At 42.3% G+C, this 18,411-nt stretch overlaps 1 protein-coding gene across 1 annotated transcript in view; it reads right to left on the bottom strand.

The window, feature by feature from the left end:
- Positions 1 to 18,411, bottom strand: part of CNGB3 (cyclic nucleotide gated channel subunit beta 3) — a 194,958-nt gene that overhangs the window by 17,665 nt on the left and 158,882 nt on the right. The window contains exon 15 of the mRNA XM_055432099.2: positions 11,646 to 11,764. Within this exon, the coding sequence (XP_055288074.2) occupies positions 11,646 to 11,764 (119 nt within the window). The remainder of the gene's footprint in view (positions 1 to 11,645; positions 11,765 to 18,411) is intronic.

The raw sequence follows: 18,411 nt of genomic DNA on the forward strand, positions 1-18,411 counted from the left end.
AGCACTGCCTAAATTCTACTCAATAATTTGTTATTGTGATGAAAAAAGAATGTTGTACAACGAAAGAAATGCAGAAAGTAAATGACTGCATTTATGAAAATAAATAGGCCCAGAGGAAATTAATTCATTTAGAAAATATTTATTAAAGACTTATTATTTCCTAGGCACTATTTAGAGAAATGAAAATTAAAACAACTTATTAAAATGCAAAACCAGTGAGAGTAATGAGGTAATATCACTGATGCTAGGGAAAAATAGCTTTATATTGCATGTTGTATCATAAATTGGTTCAATTTTTCTAGAAAATCATCTGCCCATATATTCCAAAAGTTATAGAAGTGTTTCTACTTTTCGACCTAGTTATTTCACTTTGGGGAATCAACTTCAAAGAAATAAAAGCAAAGCAAAATGACTTTACAAGGAAAAACATAGCAGTCTTATTCTTAATAATAAAAGCTGACAAAAAGGGCACAAGGCTGAATATGCATGTTCATGACAAAATGAATGTGTGTTAGTACATTTACAAAGATAGAAAGATAATGATGTTAACTTATTTATTCAGTAGCTATGTATTAGGTGTTTATGTGGGCCAGGCACAGCCCTAAGGGCTGGGGATCAAGAGCAGATTGAGTGTGATGTCTTCTAGGGCCTGTGTCTTGGTGCATAGTGGAAAAATACAGCCGCTCTGGGCAAACGCTGTCCTGTAGGTCAAGCTTGGCAAGAAAAATGCCCCTGTTTGCAAAGTCAAGGGCACCTGTGCATGAGGGGAGTGCAACAGCAGGGCTCACACTCAGGAGCAGAGTACAGGCTGCATTGCAGACCTCCCAGCCCCGCCCTGGACATCCCGATGCACAGGGTGACCGGCACAGCCATACAGAGTAGTCCCGCTACCTACAGCTTAGTGAGGAAGGAAGAAAGACGCTGAGGAAATGAAGGCAGCAGTGAGTGTGTGATTACAAAGGTAAGTGCTCTGAAAGAAAGGAATGTAGCCCAACCAGAGCATACAGCAAGGAGACCAGGGAGGTCCCTACAGTGGAGAATAAAAGAGGTCCTGAAAGAAACTGAGATGAGGTTAATGGGGTGGGCAATGTGTTTAGGCAGAGGTAAAAACTCCCCATGGTTACTATGGAAAAACAGCATGGAGATTCATCAAAAAAATTAAGACAAGAGCCACCATATGATCCAGCTGTTCCACTTCTGTATGTTCATCCAAGAGAACAAAGCCTAATTTGAAAAGGTATATGTACCCCTGTGCTTGCTCATGGCACCTCTATCTACAAATAGCCATGATATGGAAGCAGCCTGTGTGTCCATCAGTGAAAGAATGAAGATGCGGTATACACATGGAAAATACATGACCAGGGACTTATTTGCTGTAAGATGCTGGGAGCTCACCCTGGTGCTCTGTTACAACCTAGAGACGTGGGATGGGGTGGGAGGTGGGAGGGAGGTTCGAGAGGGGGGACTTACATATACCTATGGTTGATTCATGTTAATGTATGGCAGAAACCAACAAACCAACACAGCGTTGTAAACAACTATCCTCCAATTAAAAATGCATACATTACAAAGAAAAGACATGGTAGATACATTCAACGGAATTCTACTTGGCCATAGAAAGATGAAATCTTGCCATTTGCGACAAGGATGAACCTTGAGGGTATTGTACGGGGTGAAATGAGTCAGACAGAGGAAGACAAATACTGTGTTTTTACTCATATGTGAAATATAAAAAACAAAAACAATGCAAAATAAATGAATAAACCAAACTAAAACAAAAACATAGATACAGAGAACAGAGTAGTAGTTAGCATAAGGGGTTTGGAGGATAGTGAAATGGATTAAAGGGGTCAGCTATATAGACAGATGAACACTACACTTTTGGTGCTAAGTTGGCAGCAGTATATCAAAATGTATACATGAACCATATCTAGTGTCATAAACCAATATTACCTCATTTTTTAAATTTAAAATTAGGAAAAAATAAACCAACCCTCCACGGTTGTTTGGCAAGTGGCACATTCAAGGAATTGAAGTACGGATTAAAGCGGGCAAGGGCAGTGTGGCACACCCTGCAGTGAAGAGGCAGGCAGGAGCTGGACTCTGCAGGGTCTTGGAGGTCAGGCAAGAGCTGAGATCTTGTTCCCTGATCTTATTTCTAAGAAAGCACTGAGTGGTTTGAGTGGTTTTAAGCAGGAGGGCAATGACACGGTCATCCCTGTTTCTGAAAGACCCCCCCAGCCTACGAGTGGGGCCTGGATTACAGAGGGTGTGGAGGTTGGGGTGGGAGACTTGGAGCAGCCGCTGCAGTTGTCCAGTGAGAGAGGGAGGTGGTACGGACAGAAGTGTGGGCAGGCGGGAAGGAAAGGTACAAATGATCGGAGACACGCTTTGGAGGAGAAACTGGCAGGGGTCAGGGGTGGACTGGTCACAGGGTGAGTTGGAGGGACGCCGTGAAACTTTTTTTTTTCCTAGTAAATTTCAGAAGTTAACAGTGTAAAGAGCGTAGTTTTACCTGAGTTTCCTGGGGCTGCTGTAACACATTCCTGCAAAACCAGTGACTACCAACAACAGAAATTTATTCTCTCACAGTTCTGGAGGCCAGAAGTCCAAAATCAAGATGTTGGAGGGACTGGCTCTCTCTGAGGACTCTGGGAAAGAATGCTTTCTTGCCTCTTCCAGCTTCTGGTGGTTCCAGGAGTTCTTGGCTGTGGCTGGGTAACTCCAATTCCCGCCTCCGTTCTTCATGTGGCCTTCCCCTCGCCTCCCTGTGTTTGTGTGTCTTCCCTTCTGTCTCATGTGAGGACACTTGTCACTGGATTTAGGGCCCACCCGACAAAATCCAGAATGGTCTCACCCTGAGATCCTTAGCTTAACTCCATCTGCAAACTCTTCTCCCCACCTCCCCCCACCGCCAACCCCCAGGTTCCAGGGATTAGGGCATAGATATATCTGTGTGGGGGCCAATGTTCAACCCACTACAAGCATTATGTGAATAGTCTTTTATATACTGCTTGACTTCCCTGGTGGCTCAGACGGTAAAGCGTCTGCCTACAAGTCGGGAGACCTGGGTTCCAACCCTGGGCTTGGAAGGTCCCCTGGAGAAGGAAATGGCAACCCACTCCAGTATTCTTGACTGGAAAATCCCATGGACGGAGGAGCCTGGCAGGCTACAGTCCATGGGGTCGCAAAGAGTCGGACATGACTGAGCGACTTCACTTTCTTTCTTTCTTTCTTCACTTTGTATTGACTGTGTGGATCACAATAAACTGTGGAAAATTCTGAAAGAGATGGGCATACCAGACCACCTGACCTGCCTCTTGAGAAACCTGTATGCAGGTCAGGAAGCAACAGTTAGAACTGGACATGGAACAACAGACTGGTTCAAAATTGGGAAAGAAGTACGTCAAGGCTGTATATTGTCACCCTGCTTGTTTAACTTATATGCAGAGTACATCATGAGAAACACTGGGCTGGAATAAGCACAAGCTGGAATTAAGATTGCCGGGAGAAATATCAATAACCTCAGATATGCAGATGACACCACCCTTATGGCAGAAAGTGAAGAGGAACCAAAAAGCCTCTTGATGAAAGTGAAAGAGGAGAGTGAAAAGGTTGGTTTGAAGCTCAACATTCAGAAAATGAAGATCATGGCATCTGGTCCCATCACTTCATGGGAAATAGATGGAAAAACAGTGGAAACAGTGTCAGACTTTATTTTTTTGGGTTCCAAAATCACTGCAGATGCTGATTTCAGCCAGGAAATTAAAAGATGCTTACTCCTTGGAAGGAAAGTTATGACCAACCTTGATAGCATATTAAAAAGCAGAGACATTACTTTGACAACAAAGGTCCGTCTAGTCAAGGCTATGGTTTTTCCAGTGGTCATGTATGGATGTGAGAGTTGGACTGTGAAGAAAGCTGAGCGCCGAAGAATCGATGCTTTTGAACTGTGGTGTTGGAGAAGACTCTTGAGAGTCCCTTGGACTGCAAGGAAATCCAACCAGTCCATTCTAAAGGAGATCAATCCTGGGTGTTCACTGGAAGGACTGATGCTAAAGCTGAAACTGCAATACTTTGGCCATCTCATGCGACGAGTTGACTCACTGGAAAAGACTCTGATGCTGGGAAAGGTTGGGGGCGGGAGGAGAAGGGGACGACCGAGAATGAGATGGCTGGATGGCATCACCGACTCTGTGGACATGAGTTTGAGTGAACTCCGGGAGTTGGTGATGGGCAGGGAGGCTTGGCGTGCTGTGATTCATGGGGTTGCGGAGAGTTGGACACGACTGAGCCACTGAACTGAACTGAACTGATGGGCTACCAGGACTGACCTTTATGCACACATATTGTCTGCATGCTGTATTGTCTCCACATGTCTTTTGAGAAGCTCTGAAAAGTCTGCCTTCACTTCCCAAAGCAACGGCTAAATCTAAAGGATTGATCCTGTGAAACCTTTGTAGTCTATAACCTCCTGTGTATGCTCCATCATTGAGTGCAATCCGAGCATTTTATCACCTGCTATGGGAATCTTGTTTCCTTGTCTCTTATTTGTAAGGCGCTTGGAGGAGGTGATTTTTTATCATTCTTGTTCACCAGGCCAGGTGTGGCCCTTCCATGAGGCACTTCACATTATGCTGTAAGGTGTCTCAAATATAATTTTTTAAAATCAAATCACAATTAACTACTTAATTAATTAGAGATTTTTGAATAGCACCTGTAAACTATTTTGGATGGCAGAATATCAGTGAAAATCAACACTTTGTCTAGTTTTTATATAGCTGCTGGTGACTTAACGATGGAAAGTTTTAGTTCTTACATTTTAATTGCTTAGTCTATTGAGATCCATTTGAGCAAATTAATTATAAATTAGTGGTAATTCCTGTTTTAAAGTCATGCATGAAATGCTATGGAACACCAGGGAGCAAGCAGCTGGTTATTTTGGGGGAGGTTAGAGATGGCTTCCCCTGGAGGAGGGCATGGCAACCCATTCCAGTATTCTGGAGAATCCCATGGACAGAGGAGCCTGATGGGCTACAGTCCATGGGGTCGCAAAGAGCTGGACCCAACTGAGCGATTACACAGCAGCAGCAGAGATGGCTTCAGAGAGGTGACATGTGAATTGAAGTCTTGAAAGGCGAACAGATATTTTCCAGTGGGAGGTTATCCAAAGAAAGATGAAACCAGTAGGGATTCCTATTGAAATCATAAGAGCACTAGCAATGGAAAAATTTCAGATGCATTTTCAGGAAAAGTGAGATTTTTAACAGATGCAGAAGAAGGAGAGGAAGCGGTTAAACATATTCAGTGAATAAGACTTGGCAATAAATGTATTTGTGAAAAAAAAAAAAAACAACAGTGGAGTCAGAACTACTACAAGGCCATCCCCCAGCAGACCCTGGGTCTCTCTATTAAAAATGGGGTGTCTGAACTCTTGAGATGTTAATTGGAAATGTGGTCTGGATTTTCTCCGTGACAGGCTGTAAATCTATATTTTAGTCAGGGCTTTGCTCTTTTGGATTAGTATGTAATGTCCTTGAAAGCCCTCGGTCCTTTCCTTTTTTTTTTTTCCAAAGAAAAAAGAACCTTCTTCAAAAAGTTACATGATGGTGTTGGACTTAGCTCATTTTTACAAAGGTCACAGCATTTTTGAGTAGTAAACACGATTGCTAGAACTTTCCAGTAACTAGATATTTGGCAGCCAAGCCTCCATTGCTGGAATAAATAACTAGAGTACCAGGGGCATATGACAGCTGTGGGCCTCTGAGGCCTGGGAGTATCTGGGAAGAAGCAGACACATTCTATCTCTCCTCAACCACAGCCAAGAAGACAATCAAGGCAGAAATCTCTCTGTTGCTTGAATTAACCAAATTATTGAGCAAATTTAGAGCTTGTCTGGTCTACTGGTTTCAATTTGGCCTTACAAGCCCAGTGTGTAACAAGAGATTTATTTGAGAAACTGCTGTCAAGAATCTAAGATTCCTTTCAATCACAGCTCAGCAGCACCTGGATTGTATTTTTAGAGTATTTCCTCCCGTGATGATAATATCAGCAATTAACGTACTTGTATTTATAAAGCTTTATTCTTCAGGGAGTACTCGACCCTTGAGAGAGGTCACCTAATTAATTTCTGCAATGTTTTAGATTAGACTGTCGCTTGTTTTGTGACCTTGAGGACTGCAGTGATTATTAAGTCACTAAAATATCAAATCACTTTTGCAAGGACTCCCAGTAAAGAAGCAATAGAAAACAGGCAAAGAATACACAAAGGCCTGGACATTCTGGGAAGCGTTTTCACTCTTGCCACAGAGCAGGACCCCCACAGGTGTGCCCACCCTGTTTTAAGCAAGGAGGAAAAATTTAAAAAGAGAATCCACATTATCAACAGAAAAATAACATGCTTCAATATTCTAAGGAAACCTTAGTCATGCTCATATAAACTCATCTGAAATTAGTCATATCTCTGGAACCTTGAAGATAACTTCTTAGCAGCTCTGAAATAAAAGGTTGAATGAGCACCTTTCTTCCTGGTATGGTGGAAAGATCACTTGACCGTGATCCATGAAACTTGTGTTTGAATACTATCCCTTTCACTTATTAGCTATATTATCCTGGGCAAAATAATTGATACCTTGAAATTACAATTTTCCCAATTGTGCAGTGGATATGCTGATAACTGCTTGACAGTGCACTCTACCTTAAGGGCCAAAATCCTAGTTCAAGACTCCATCATCTTTCACTTGAACCCCTGCAGCTGACTTCTAACTGATCACCTGTATTTCATTCTTGTTCCTCTGCTGCCTTTTCTCCACATAGCTGTTAGAGTGGTCTTTTAACATCACAGTTCAAACTGTATCATTCTTTTGCCTAAAATCCTCTGCTGGCATCCATTGGTATTTCGAATAAAATGCAAGTCCCTCACTGTGGCCTGAAAGATCTGTACAGTCTGGTCCTTGCCCACCTCTGTGTCCCCGTCACCCTACAGGGCCCCTTATTCACTGAGCACCAGCCATACTGACCTCTGTGACGTTCAGCCAGAATGGCTGCCTTCCCGCTAGCCTTCCACACTTGCGGTTGCTTCATCCGGGAGGCTCTTCCGCCACGTCTGGATGTTCGCTCCATTTACTCTCTCAAGGCTCAGTTGAAATACTGTCTGTCCAGAGAGGTGTCCGTGGACATGTACGTGAAGTGGCATCGCTAGTCACTTTCCAACAATTTTTACCTCCACAGCAGTTATCACGACGGAGTTTATCTTATCTGTAGTTGTTTATTTATTGTGAGCTTTATCCCACAAGACTGTAAGCTCTTGTTCACTGCTTACACAGTACATTCCCAGAGTTTAGAGCAATCCCTGACAGTCTAGCATGGACTAGGCACTCAAAATAAGGGTTTGTCAGATGAATAGATGAGTATAATAATACATATGAAATGCTTAGCCCATGAAATGCTTAAATTTCCTGTCTGTAGCATCAGAGCTTTGTATCCACAGGTTGTGCTACTGCTCACAGGTTGTGCAGGCTGGTCCGTTGAATCCTGGGGTGTGGAACCCTCACTCGAGGGACCCACAGACACGAATGGCTGATTCTACTATGCTGTTTTACACAAGGAACTTGAGCACTGGTGAAATTTGGTATCTGTGGGGGTCCCGGAACCAATATCCTGGTAGATATTAAGGGTCAACTATTCTGCGAGCGACGCTGGCTCCGGCAGAACCGACCACACGCAAAAGCATGGCCGAGAGGAGCTACCCCATGTCCAAGGTAAGGTACAGCAGCTGTGCTTTGTTGTAGCAGCTGTGAACAGATATCCCACGACCAAGGTAAGAGAAACCCAAATAAGATGGTAGGTATTGCAAGGGGGCATCAGAGGGCAGACACACTGAAATCATAATCAGAGAAACCTAGTCGATCTGATCACATGGACCAGAGCCGAATGCGGTCCACTGGAGAAGGGAATGGCAAACCACTTCAGTATACTTGCCTTGAGAGCCCCATGAACAGTATCAAAAGGTAAAGTGATAGGCTACTGAATGAGGAATTTCCCAGGTCGGTAGGTGCCCAGTATGCTACTGGAGATCAGTGGAGAAGTAACTATAGAAGGAATGAAGGGATGGAGCCAAAGTAAAACCAATACCCAGTTGTGGATGTGACTGGTGATGGAAGCAATGTCTGATGCTGTAAAGAGCAATGTTGCACAGGAACCTGGAATGTTAGGTCCATGAATCAAGGCAAATTGGAAGTGGTCAAACAGGAGATGGCAAGAGTGAACGTCGACATTCTAGGAATCAGTGAACTAAAATGGACTGGAATGGGTGAATTTAACTCAGATGACCATTATATCTACTACTGTGGGCAGGAATCCCTTAGAAGAAATGGAGTAGCCATCATGGTCAACAAAAGAGTCCGAAATGCAGTACTTGGATGCAATCTTAAAAATGACAGAATGATTTCTGTTTGTTTCCAAGGCAAACCATTCAATATTACAGTAATCCAAGCCTATGCCCCAACCAGTAATGCTGAAGAAGCTGAAGTTGAATGGTTCTATGAAGACATACAAGACCTTTTAGAACTAACACCCAAAAAAGGTGTCCTTTTCATTATAGGGGACTGGAATGCAAAAGTAGGAAGTCAAGAAACACCCGGAGTAATAGGCAAATTTGGCCTTGGAGCATGAAATGAAGCAGGGCAAAGGCTAATAGAGTTTTGTCAAGAGAACGCACTGGTCATAGCGAACACCCTCTTCCAACAACAAAAGAGAAGACTCTACACATGGACATCACCAGATGGTCAACACCAAAATAAGATTGATTATATTCTTTACAGCCAAAGATGGAGAAGCTCTATACAGTCAGCAAAAACAAGACCAGGAGCTGACTGTGGCTCAGATCATGAACTCCTTATTGCCAAATTCAGACTGAAATTGAAGAAAGTAGGGCAAAAACTAGACCATTCAGATATGACCTCAATCAAATCCCTTATGATTATACAGTGGAAGTGAGAAATAGATTTAAGGGACTAGATCTGATTGATAGAGTGCCTGATGAACTCTGGACAGAGGTTCGTGACATTGTACAGGAGACAGGGACCAAGACCATCCCCATGGAAAAGAAATGCAAAAAAGCAAAATGGCTGTCTGAGGAGGCCTTACAAATAGCTATGAAAAGAAGAGAAGCGAAAAGCAAAGGAGGAAAGGAAAGATATAAGCATCTGAATGCAGAGTTCCAAAGAATAGCAAGGAGAGATAAGAAAGACTTCCTCAGTGATCAATGCAAAGAAATAGAGGAAAACAACAGAATAGGAAAAACAAGAGATCTCTTCAAGAATTTAGAGATATCAAGGGAACATTTCATGCAAAGATGGGCTCGATAAAGGACAGAAATGGTATGGACCTAACAGAAGCAGAAGATATTAAGAAGAGGTGGCAAGAATACACAGAAGAACTGTACGAAAAAGATCTTCACAACCAAGATAATCATGATGGCGTGATCACTCACCTGGAGCCAGAAATCTTGGAATGTGAAGTCAAGTGGGCCTTAGAGAGCATCACGACGAACAAAGCTAGTGGAGGTGATGGAATTCCAATTGAGCTATTTCACATCCTGAAAGATGATGCTGTGAAAGTACTGCACTCAATATGCCAGCAAATTTGGAAAACTCAGCAGTGGCCACAGGACTAGAAAAGTTCAGTCTTCATTCCAATCCCAAAGAAAGGCAATGCCAAAGAATGCTCAAACTACCGCACAATTGCACTCCTCTCACACGCTGGTAAAGTAATGCTCAAAACTCTCCAAGCCAGGCTTCAGCAATATGTGAACCATGAGCTTCCAGATGTTCAAGCAGGTTTTAGAAAAGGCAGAGGCACCAGAGATCAAATTGCCAACATCCGCTGGATTATGGAGAAAGCAAGAGATTTCCAGAAAAACATCTATTTCTGCTTCATTGACTATGCCAAAGCCTTTGACTGTGTGGATCACAATAAACTGTGGAACATTCTGAAAGAGATGGGAATACCAGACCACCTGACCTGCCTCTTGAGAAACCTGTATGCAGGTCAGGAACAACAGTCAGAACTGTACATGGAACAACAGACTGGTTCCAAATAGGAAAAGGAGTACGTCAAGGCTGTATATTGTCACCTTGCTTATTTAACTTCTATGCAGAGTACATCATGAGAAACACAGGGCTGGAAGAAGCACAAGCTGGAATCAAGATTGCCGGGAGAAATATCAATAACCTCAGATATGCAGATGACACCACCCTTATGGCAGAAAGTGAAGAGGAACTCAAAAGCCTCTTGATGAAAGTGCAAGAGGAGAGTGAAAAGGTTGGCTTGAAGCTCAACATTCAGAAAGCAAAGATCATGGCATCTGGTCCCATCACTTCATGGGAAATAGATGGAAAAACAGTGGAAACAGTGTCAGACTTTATATTTTTGGGCTCCAAAATCACTACGGGTTCTGACTGCCGCCATGAAATTAAAAGACTCTTACTCCTTGGAAGGAAAGTTATGACCAACCTAGATAGCATTTTAAAAAGCAGAGACATTACCTTGCCAACCAAGGTCCATCTAGTCAAGGCCATGGTTTTTCCCGTGGTCATGTATGGATGTGAGAGTGGGGCTGTGTAGAAAGTTGATCACTGAAGAATTGATGCTTTTGAACTGTGGTGCTGGAGAAGACTCTTGAGAGTCCCTTGGACTGCAAGGAGATCGAACCAGTCCATTCTAAAGGAGATCAATCCTGGGTGTTCATTGGAAGGACTGATGCTAAAGCTGAAACTGCAATACTTTGGCCACCTCATGCGACGAGTTGACTCACTGGAAAAGACTCTGATGCTGGGAGGGATTGGGGGCAGGAGGAGATGGGGACGACAGAGAATGAGATGGCTGATAGCATCACCGACTCGATGGACATGAGTTTGAGTGAACTCGGGAGTTGGTGATGGACAGGGAGGCCTGGGGTGCTGTGATTCTTGGGGTCTCAAAGAGTCGGACACGACTGAACGACTGAACTGAACTGAACTGATTCTTACTCTTGGGGACTCACCTTTAGGACAAACTTCTCCTGGCCAATAGCAAATAATAATAACAACAGCTAATATCTATTGAGCTCCTAATAGATGCTGAACATTGCTCTAAGTGCCTTTAATGAATTAACTCACTTATCAACCCTCTAAGATATGTGTTATTATTATCCAAATTATTAAGATGAGGGACAGTTGTTTCAAGTAACAAAAAAACCAAAGCTTTTTGTTCCTAAGTAGAGGGGTGGTGATTTGGACTCAGGTAATTTGGTCCCGCTCACGTACTCAAAACCACTGTCTTTTCCTGGCATTCAAGCTTTCCAACAGTCCGATGTTAGCTCTCCGAATCTCTTTGATCATCCGTTCTTTCATGCAAACATGCATTGTTCAACATACATTAAGCAAATACCTTATGCCAGGCACTGACCTAAGTCTTGGGCTTAAATGATCTTTGGAGGAAGGGAAAGGATAAATAGAAATGTGAAAATCCTTATTTTATCCATGTTGTCAGCACAATAAAACCACTGATGAATTTGAGCAGGAACTTTTCTTATTTTATGACTTAAGACTTTTCTTTTATGACCAATGACAGTTTTCAACATTTACAAGGTGTCTTTTGGATACCTGATTTCTCCAAACACTGCCCCAGCTTTCAGAGTAACCAGAACTTGAGTGCCATCAGCACCTCCAAGAACTTGGACTTCTCCTTGCTTAATGATATACATTTCCTTGCCAATTTCTCCCTGTATGCCAAATAAGAAGAGGAAATGATAGTCACCTTATTATTGACAATTGTGCCCCAAATTAAAGAAATATAAACTCCTCTAGATGAATAAACATAAAGGAAGAAAGTGTAGAAGTAATTATCTGAAGACTTGAGGGAGTTATGGACATGTTTGACATATCATGTGAAAAGAAATGATAAGGAAAGTGATAAGCTTCAAAATGAGAGCACTGTGTGCCATCACTGGATAGGCAAAGATATTTTAGCTAGCATATTGTTTCAGGAATGGTATTGGAGAGAGGAAATTAGAGATTGTAAGAATAGCCACCTTTTCTTTTTTATTTTTTGGTGATCACTGCTCTGCTTTGAAGAAGTTGCTTAATATATCCAAAAAGCATGGGTTACAGTCATTCAAAGGTGAACTCTACTCTTCTGCCTATAGCACTGAGATCTCATTTTAGTAACTGGGGCATAGGAGACCCTTAAGCTATTATTCTTGCTGCACATTGAAAGTGTTAATGCAGCAGGTTGTTTCAGTTCTTGTTTATCTCTGGGGACCCTGGAACCAGGGCAATGACCCTTGTTCAAAGTCCCGAGAACTAAACTCCTGGAGTGTTCACATAGCCACTGGTTAATGATGTTATTCTGTATGCCTCAGGCAGTGTGGCGGGATGTGCCAGGCTGTCAACACTGTTTAATGTAAACACAAAGATTTATGATGTGTACTTGGTGTCTAGTTTGTAGTCTGAACCATGGCTGGTCATGTAACTATGTGACCAGACCCATTTAAAAACTCTAGACTCCAAGACTTTGTTGAGTTTTCCTAGGCCGAGGTATTTTGTCTTTGCCCGCAGCAGGTGATAAAGATGACTTTCATGTGACCCTCGTGGAAGTAGGACTGAGTACATCTGCACCTTATTTTCTAGTCTTTGCGTGTGAATGTCTTTTTCTTGCTTTTCCCGCACTGTATGCCTTACTATAATAAATCTTAATTGATAAATACCACTTCATACTGAGTCATGCAAATCACCAAACTTGTGGGTGATTGTGGGACCCTTGGAACACATCTCACTCCAGGATCCAAAAAGAATAAATATGTTTTACAAGAGACCTGACTGGCAATTGGGTCAAGAAAAGCTGCTGCTGCTGCTGCTAAGTCACTGCAGTTGTGTCCGACACTGTGTGACCCCATAGATGGAAGCCCTCCAGGCTCCCCCATCCCTGGGATTCTCCAGGCAAGAACACTGGAGTGGGTTGCCATTTCCTTCTCCAATGTGTGAAAGTGAAAAGTGAAAGTGAAGTCGCTCAGTCGTGTCCGACCCTTAGCGACCCCACGGACTGCAGCCTACCAGGCTCCTCCATCCATGGGATTTTCCAGGCAAATAAGACAGTTGTCATAATACTAGGCAAACTGGATAATAATACCTATATGTCTTAATGAGTTGAGTCTTGATCAATCTGAGCTATTAAAAATAGCATAAATACAATAAATTCTCTTACACCTGGCTTAGGAGGGGACTAGATTATTTGAGCTCATCAGCTATTCTTGTTAATCATATTTTCAGAAGATTAGAATACACTAAACAATTTAGGATTAAACAATGTTGATTATAGTTTCTGCTCTGGAAAGACTGAGACAAATGTCTACTTTGTTCCAGGGCTGAGCATAGGAATTACAATATAGACAACTCATTTATGAATCATTTATAATTTCACCATTCTCTGGGAAGTTCTTTAATACCAAGGGTTATTTTCCTGATCATTACTTACTGTCACATTCTAACTATTAGGTTAAGTTTAAAGCTTTTTGGCTCTACCTCTTAGCTGACATCTGTGACATTCTCATTTTATCTCCCTATGACTTTTATGAGGAAGTTAGCGTAGGTATTATTATTTCCATTTTACAGAAAGAAAATAAAGGCACAGATTGACTTACTGGCTAATATTTGGCTGAGTAACCAATGCTCCATGACAGTAATTAGAAGCAAAAGGAAGCCTTTAATGCACATCTCTGGATGAAGCAATGCAAAAAGTATATTTAAATTCTGCATTGTGTAGAATATTAAACATATATTTATTCCCAAATGTAGATCTAAGCAGAAATTCCAATACAGATGGATCTAGTTATAGTTATTTCCATAATATCAATACTAACAATGCATCTTGCATTTTGCAAAGTACTTTTAAACTCATAATATCAGATTTTACATTGCTCCTTATTTTAATGCCTCTGTTCGATCAGAACATGCTACTTTATAGCTGCAAAATATTTTCATAGATATTAACATATTTAATTCTTGAAAAAAATCTCAGTGAGGTCATATCGCAAAGATATCATTAGTTTTATTTAAATTTGGTAGTGTGTAAGTCACTCAGTCATGTCTGACTCTTTGCAACCCCATGGACTATAGCTTGCCAGGTTCCTCTGTCTATGCAGTTCTCCTGGCAAGAATACTGGAGTGGTAGCCATTCCCTTCGCCAGGGGATCTTCCTGACCCAGAGATAGAACTGAGGTCTCCTGCTTTGCAGATCAGATTCATTACCATCTGAGCCACCAGTAGAGACTTGAAAAGTTAAGTGTCTTGGGCAAATTTGTGAGGCTGGCAGTTGTCAGCATTAGAACTAGCAACACCTATGTCACCTGACTATATAATATGTACATTAAAATTGATATAATATATCTATACAAATAGACCATATTTAATGATGAATCCAATATCAAGACTGATCTCTTTAAAACCAACAAAATAGCTATGAATTATTTTTAAAATGAGGGAAAGTGTCTGAAAATTAGTTTTCAAGAGATACTCCAAGAAGTAATGATTAGAACATGGTCATATTCCTTCATTTTTTGCATGAAGTCATTCTCAAGGGACTGGAATGATTTTTCAAAGGCAGTTTTTACAGCTGACTGGAGGTAGAAGTACATAACGGGTACTTAAATATAGCTCAGCACTTTTAATTATTTTTTAATGATCATTTCAATAATTTTCCAAGGAGATCTGGCATAATCACCGAACCAAAACTTCCACTATTTCTTGCATATTTCTAGGCTAATTTAAGACTTTTCTGCAAGTTTAATTAGCATTCAAATGAAGTAGACATTCCTTAGGGAAGAAGGTCTGACAGCATGTGCAAAATAAGACCAGACCAAGCTTTTGTGGTTGGTTTATGTGCTAATTTGGAGAAAGTATAGAAATGCAAGCGCTTCATATACAAAAGGGTAACCCTTCCTGAGACAGCATTTAAAGTTTTCAGAGTTCCCCTGTGAAAGGCTATTCCGAGGCTAGCAGGGGTATTGCTGCTGCTGCTGCTCAGTCACTTCAGTCGTGTCCGACTCTGTGCGACCCCATAGACGGAAGCCCACCAGGCTCCCCCGTCCCTGGGATTCTCCAGGCAAGAACACTGGAGTGGGCTGCCATTTCCTTCTCCAAGTCCAAGCTAGCCACTTAGTAAATTTAGGAACCATCCAGAGGATTAGGGCGTCCCTGGTGGCTCAGACAGTAAATAACCTGCCTGCAATGCAGGAGACTCAGGTTTGATCCCTGGGTTGGGAAGAAGGGAATGGCTACTCACTCCAGTATTCTTGCCTGGAAAATTCCATTGACAGAGGAGTCCAGCTGGCTATAGTCCATGGGGTCACAAAGAGTCAGACACGACGGAGTGACTAACACTTTCACACTTTCAAGCATATGTATTTAACTCCTTTGGGGAAACTTGGGAATGTGAACCCAGTGTGAGGAGATGCTTAGAGGATTAGGTAGGTCAGCAGACTCACTCCTGAGCCCTGCCGTTTCTTCAGTTATTTAAACAACCTCTAATGAACATGTTTGCTTGTTTGCTTTTCTTCCCTTTTCATACAATGATTTGTGGAAATGATAAAGCAAAAGCAAAGCTGAATTCAGTTCTGTCTGTGTCTACTATTAATTAAATCCCTTCTTTAAAACAGAAACGGAAGCAGAGAAATGTGGCTTGGGTCTCATGTCTTTTCATTTTTGTTTTTATTTTTTTCCCTTCCTTCATTTGTGTTCAACTGATCTGTTTTTATTATTAAGTGATGGATGTGGTGTGAGGAAGAAATTAGAAATGAGAAGGCTGCATCTACTCTGCATTTCACACTTTGTTAGGCAAGTTTTCACTGCTTAGGGGCATGAGTGCTAAAGTTTCTATGAGTTGTCTCAATTTTCAGTCCTGCTGCTATTGGAAAAAAATTGACAGGCTATTTGGGTACATTGTTGGAGAAGACTCTTGAGAGTCCCTTATACTGCAAGGAGATCCAACCAGTCCATTCTAAAGGAGATCAGTCCTGGGTGTTCATTGGAAGGACTGATGCTAAAGCTGAAACTCCAATACTTTGGCCACCTCATGCGACGAGTTGACTCACTGGAAAAGACTCTGATGCTGGGAAAGGTTGGGGGCGGGAGGAGAAGGGGATGACCGAGAATGAGATGGCTGGATGGCATCACCGACTCTGTGGACATGAGTTTGAGTGAATTCCGGGAGTTGGTGATGGACAGGGAGGCCTGGCGTGCTGTGATTCATGGGGTCGCGGAGAGTCGGACACGACTGAGCAACTGAACTGAACTGAACTGAAGGCCATGCCATCCTAAATGCATCATTGCTCTAAAGGAGTCCTTAAACCGAGCTGTGGTTTGCATTTCCCATTTTAATGAAAATGATTTCAGATCATCAGTATGCCCACTTTTAATCTGGGTTTATTTGTGTGGGCTTATATATCCCTCAGATGCTAAAGAATCTGCCTGCAATGTTGGAGACCCAGATTTGATCCCTGGGTCAGGAAGAATCCCTTGGAGAAGGGAATGGCAACCCACTCCAGTATTCTTACCTGGAGAAATCCAGACAAGAGAAGCCTGGCGGGCAACAGTCCATGGGGTCGCAAAGAATCGGACATGAGTGAGCGACTAACCCTTTCACACCGTATTCCTGGTTTCATTAATATCACAATGTTTCATCCACGTTTTCCTCTTTTACTGCTGAGAGCTCCTTCTCAGTTGCCCTCTGTGATTCTTCTCCAGGGACCGCTTCCATAAATATTGTTATTCTTCAAAATTACAGCCTTGGTCTTTTTCATGTACCTTTTCTTGAGCTTCTTATGATATCAGTTCTATTCTATGCTGGTTCCTGAAGATTTCCCTCCAGTCGTATCCTCTCTCACAGACTACATTACTTCCACCTCTGCACCTGGGTGCCTTCAAGTACCTTCCCTCTGTCTGACTTTGTCTTTTGTCATCATCCTGGTTGATTATCTGCTTCAATTCCTTACATTTGTCAAGTTTGTCCTGCCTCATGTCCCCAAGTCTTCATCTAAAAAACTGTCCTCTCTAGTTTTTTTCTTTTTTTTAAACTAGAGAACTATTTCAGTTTTTAGTTCAGTTCAGTCGCTCAGTCGTGTCCGACTCTTTGCGACCCCATGAATCACAGCATGCTAGGCCTCCCTGTTCCTCCCCAACTCCCGGAGTCCACCCAAACTCATGTCCATTGAGTCGGTGATGCCATCAAGCCATCTCATCCTCTGTCGTCCCCGTCTCCTCCTGCCCCAATCCCTCCCAGCATCAGAGTCTTTTCCAGTGAGTCAGCTCTTCTCATGAGGTGGTCAAAGTATTGGAGTTTCAGCTTTAGCATCAGTCCTTCAAATGAACACCCAGGACTGATCTCCTTTAGAATGGACTGGTTGGATCTCCTTGCAGTCCAAGGGACTCTCAAGAGTCTTCTCCAACACCACAGTTCAAAAGTATCAATTCTTCGGCGATCAGCTTTCAAGTCCAACTCTCACATCCATACATGACCACGGGAAAAACCATAGCCTTGACTAGACGGACCTTGGTTGGCAAAGTAATATCCCTGCTTTTTAATATGCTGTCTAGGTTGGTCATAACTTTCCTTCCAAGGAGTAAGTGTCTTTTAATTTTCTGGCTACAATCAACATCTGCAGTGATTTTGGAGCCCAAAAAAATAAAGTCTGACACTGTTTCCACTGGTTCCCCAACTATTTCCCATGAAGTGATGGAACCAGATGCCATGATCTTAGTTTTCTGAATGTTGAGTTTTATGCCAACTTTTTCACTCTCTTCTTTCACTTTCATCAAGAGGCTTTTGAGTTCCTTTTCACTTTCTGCCATAAGGGTGGTGTCATCTGCATATCTGAGGTTATTGATATTTCTCCTGGCAATCTTGATTCCAGCTTGTGCTTATTCCAGCATTTCTCATGATGTACTCTGTATATAAGTTAAATAAGTAGGGTGACAATATACAGCCTTGACACACTCTTTTTCCTATTTGGAACTAGTCTGTTGTTCCATGTCCAGTTCTAACTGTTGCTTCCTGACCTGCATATAGGTTCCTCAAGAGGCAGATCAGGTGGTCTGGTATTCCCATCTCTTTCAGAATGTTCCACAGTTTATTGTGATCCACATAGTCAAAGGCTTTGGCATAGTCAATGAAGCAGAAATAGATGTTTTTCTGGAACTCTCTTGCTTTCTGCATGATCCAGCAGATGTTGGCAATTTAATCTCTGGTTCCTCTGCCTTTTCTAAATCCAGCTTGAACATCTGGGAGTTCATGGGTCACGTATTGCTGAAGCCTGGCTTGGAGAATTTTGAGCATTACTTTGCTAGCATGTGAGATGAGTGCAACTGTGTGGTAGTT

The sequence above is a fragment of the Moschus berezovskii genome, chromosome 16 (genome assembly GCF_049115385.1).
Source record: "Moschus berezovskii isolate FMDL1 chromosome 16, NW_MosBer_1.0, whole genome shotgun sequence".
Lineage (NCBI taxonomy): Eukaryota > Metazoa > Chordata > Mammalia > Artiodactyla > Moschidae > Moschus > Moschus berezovskii.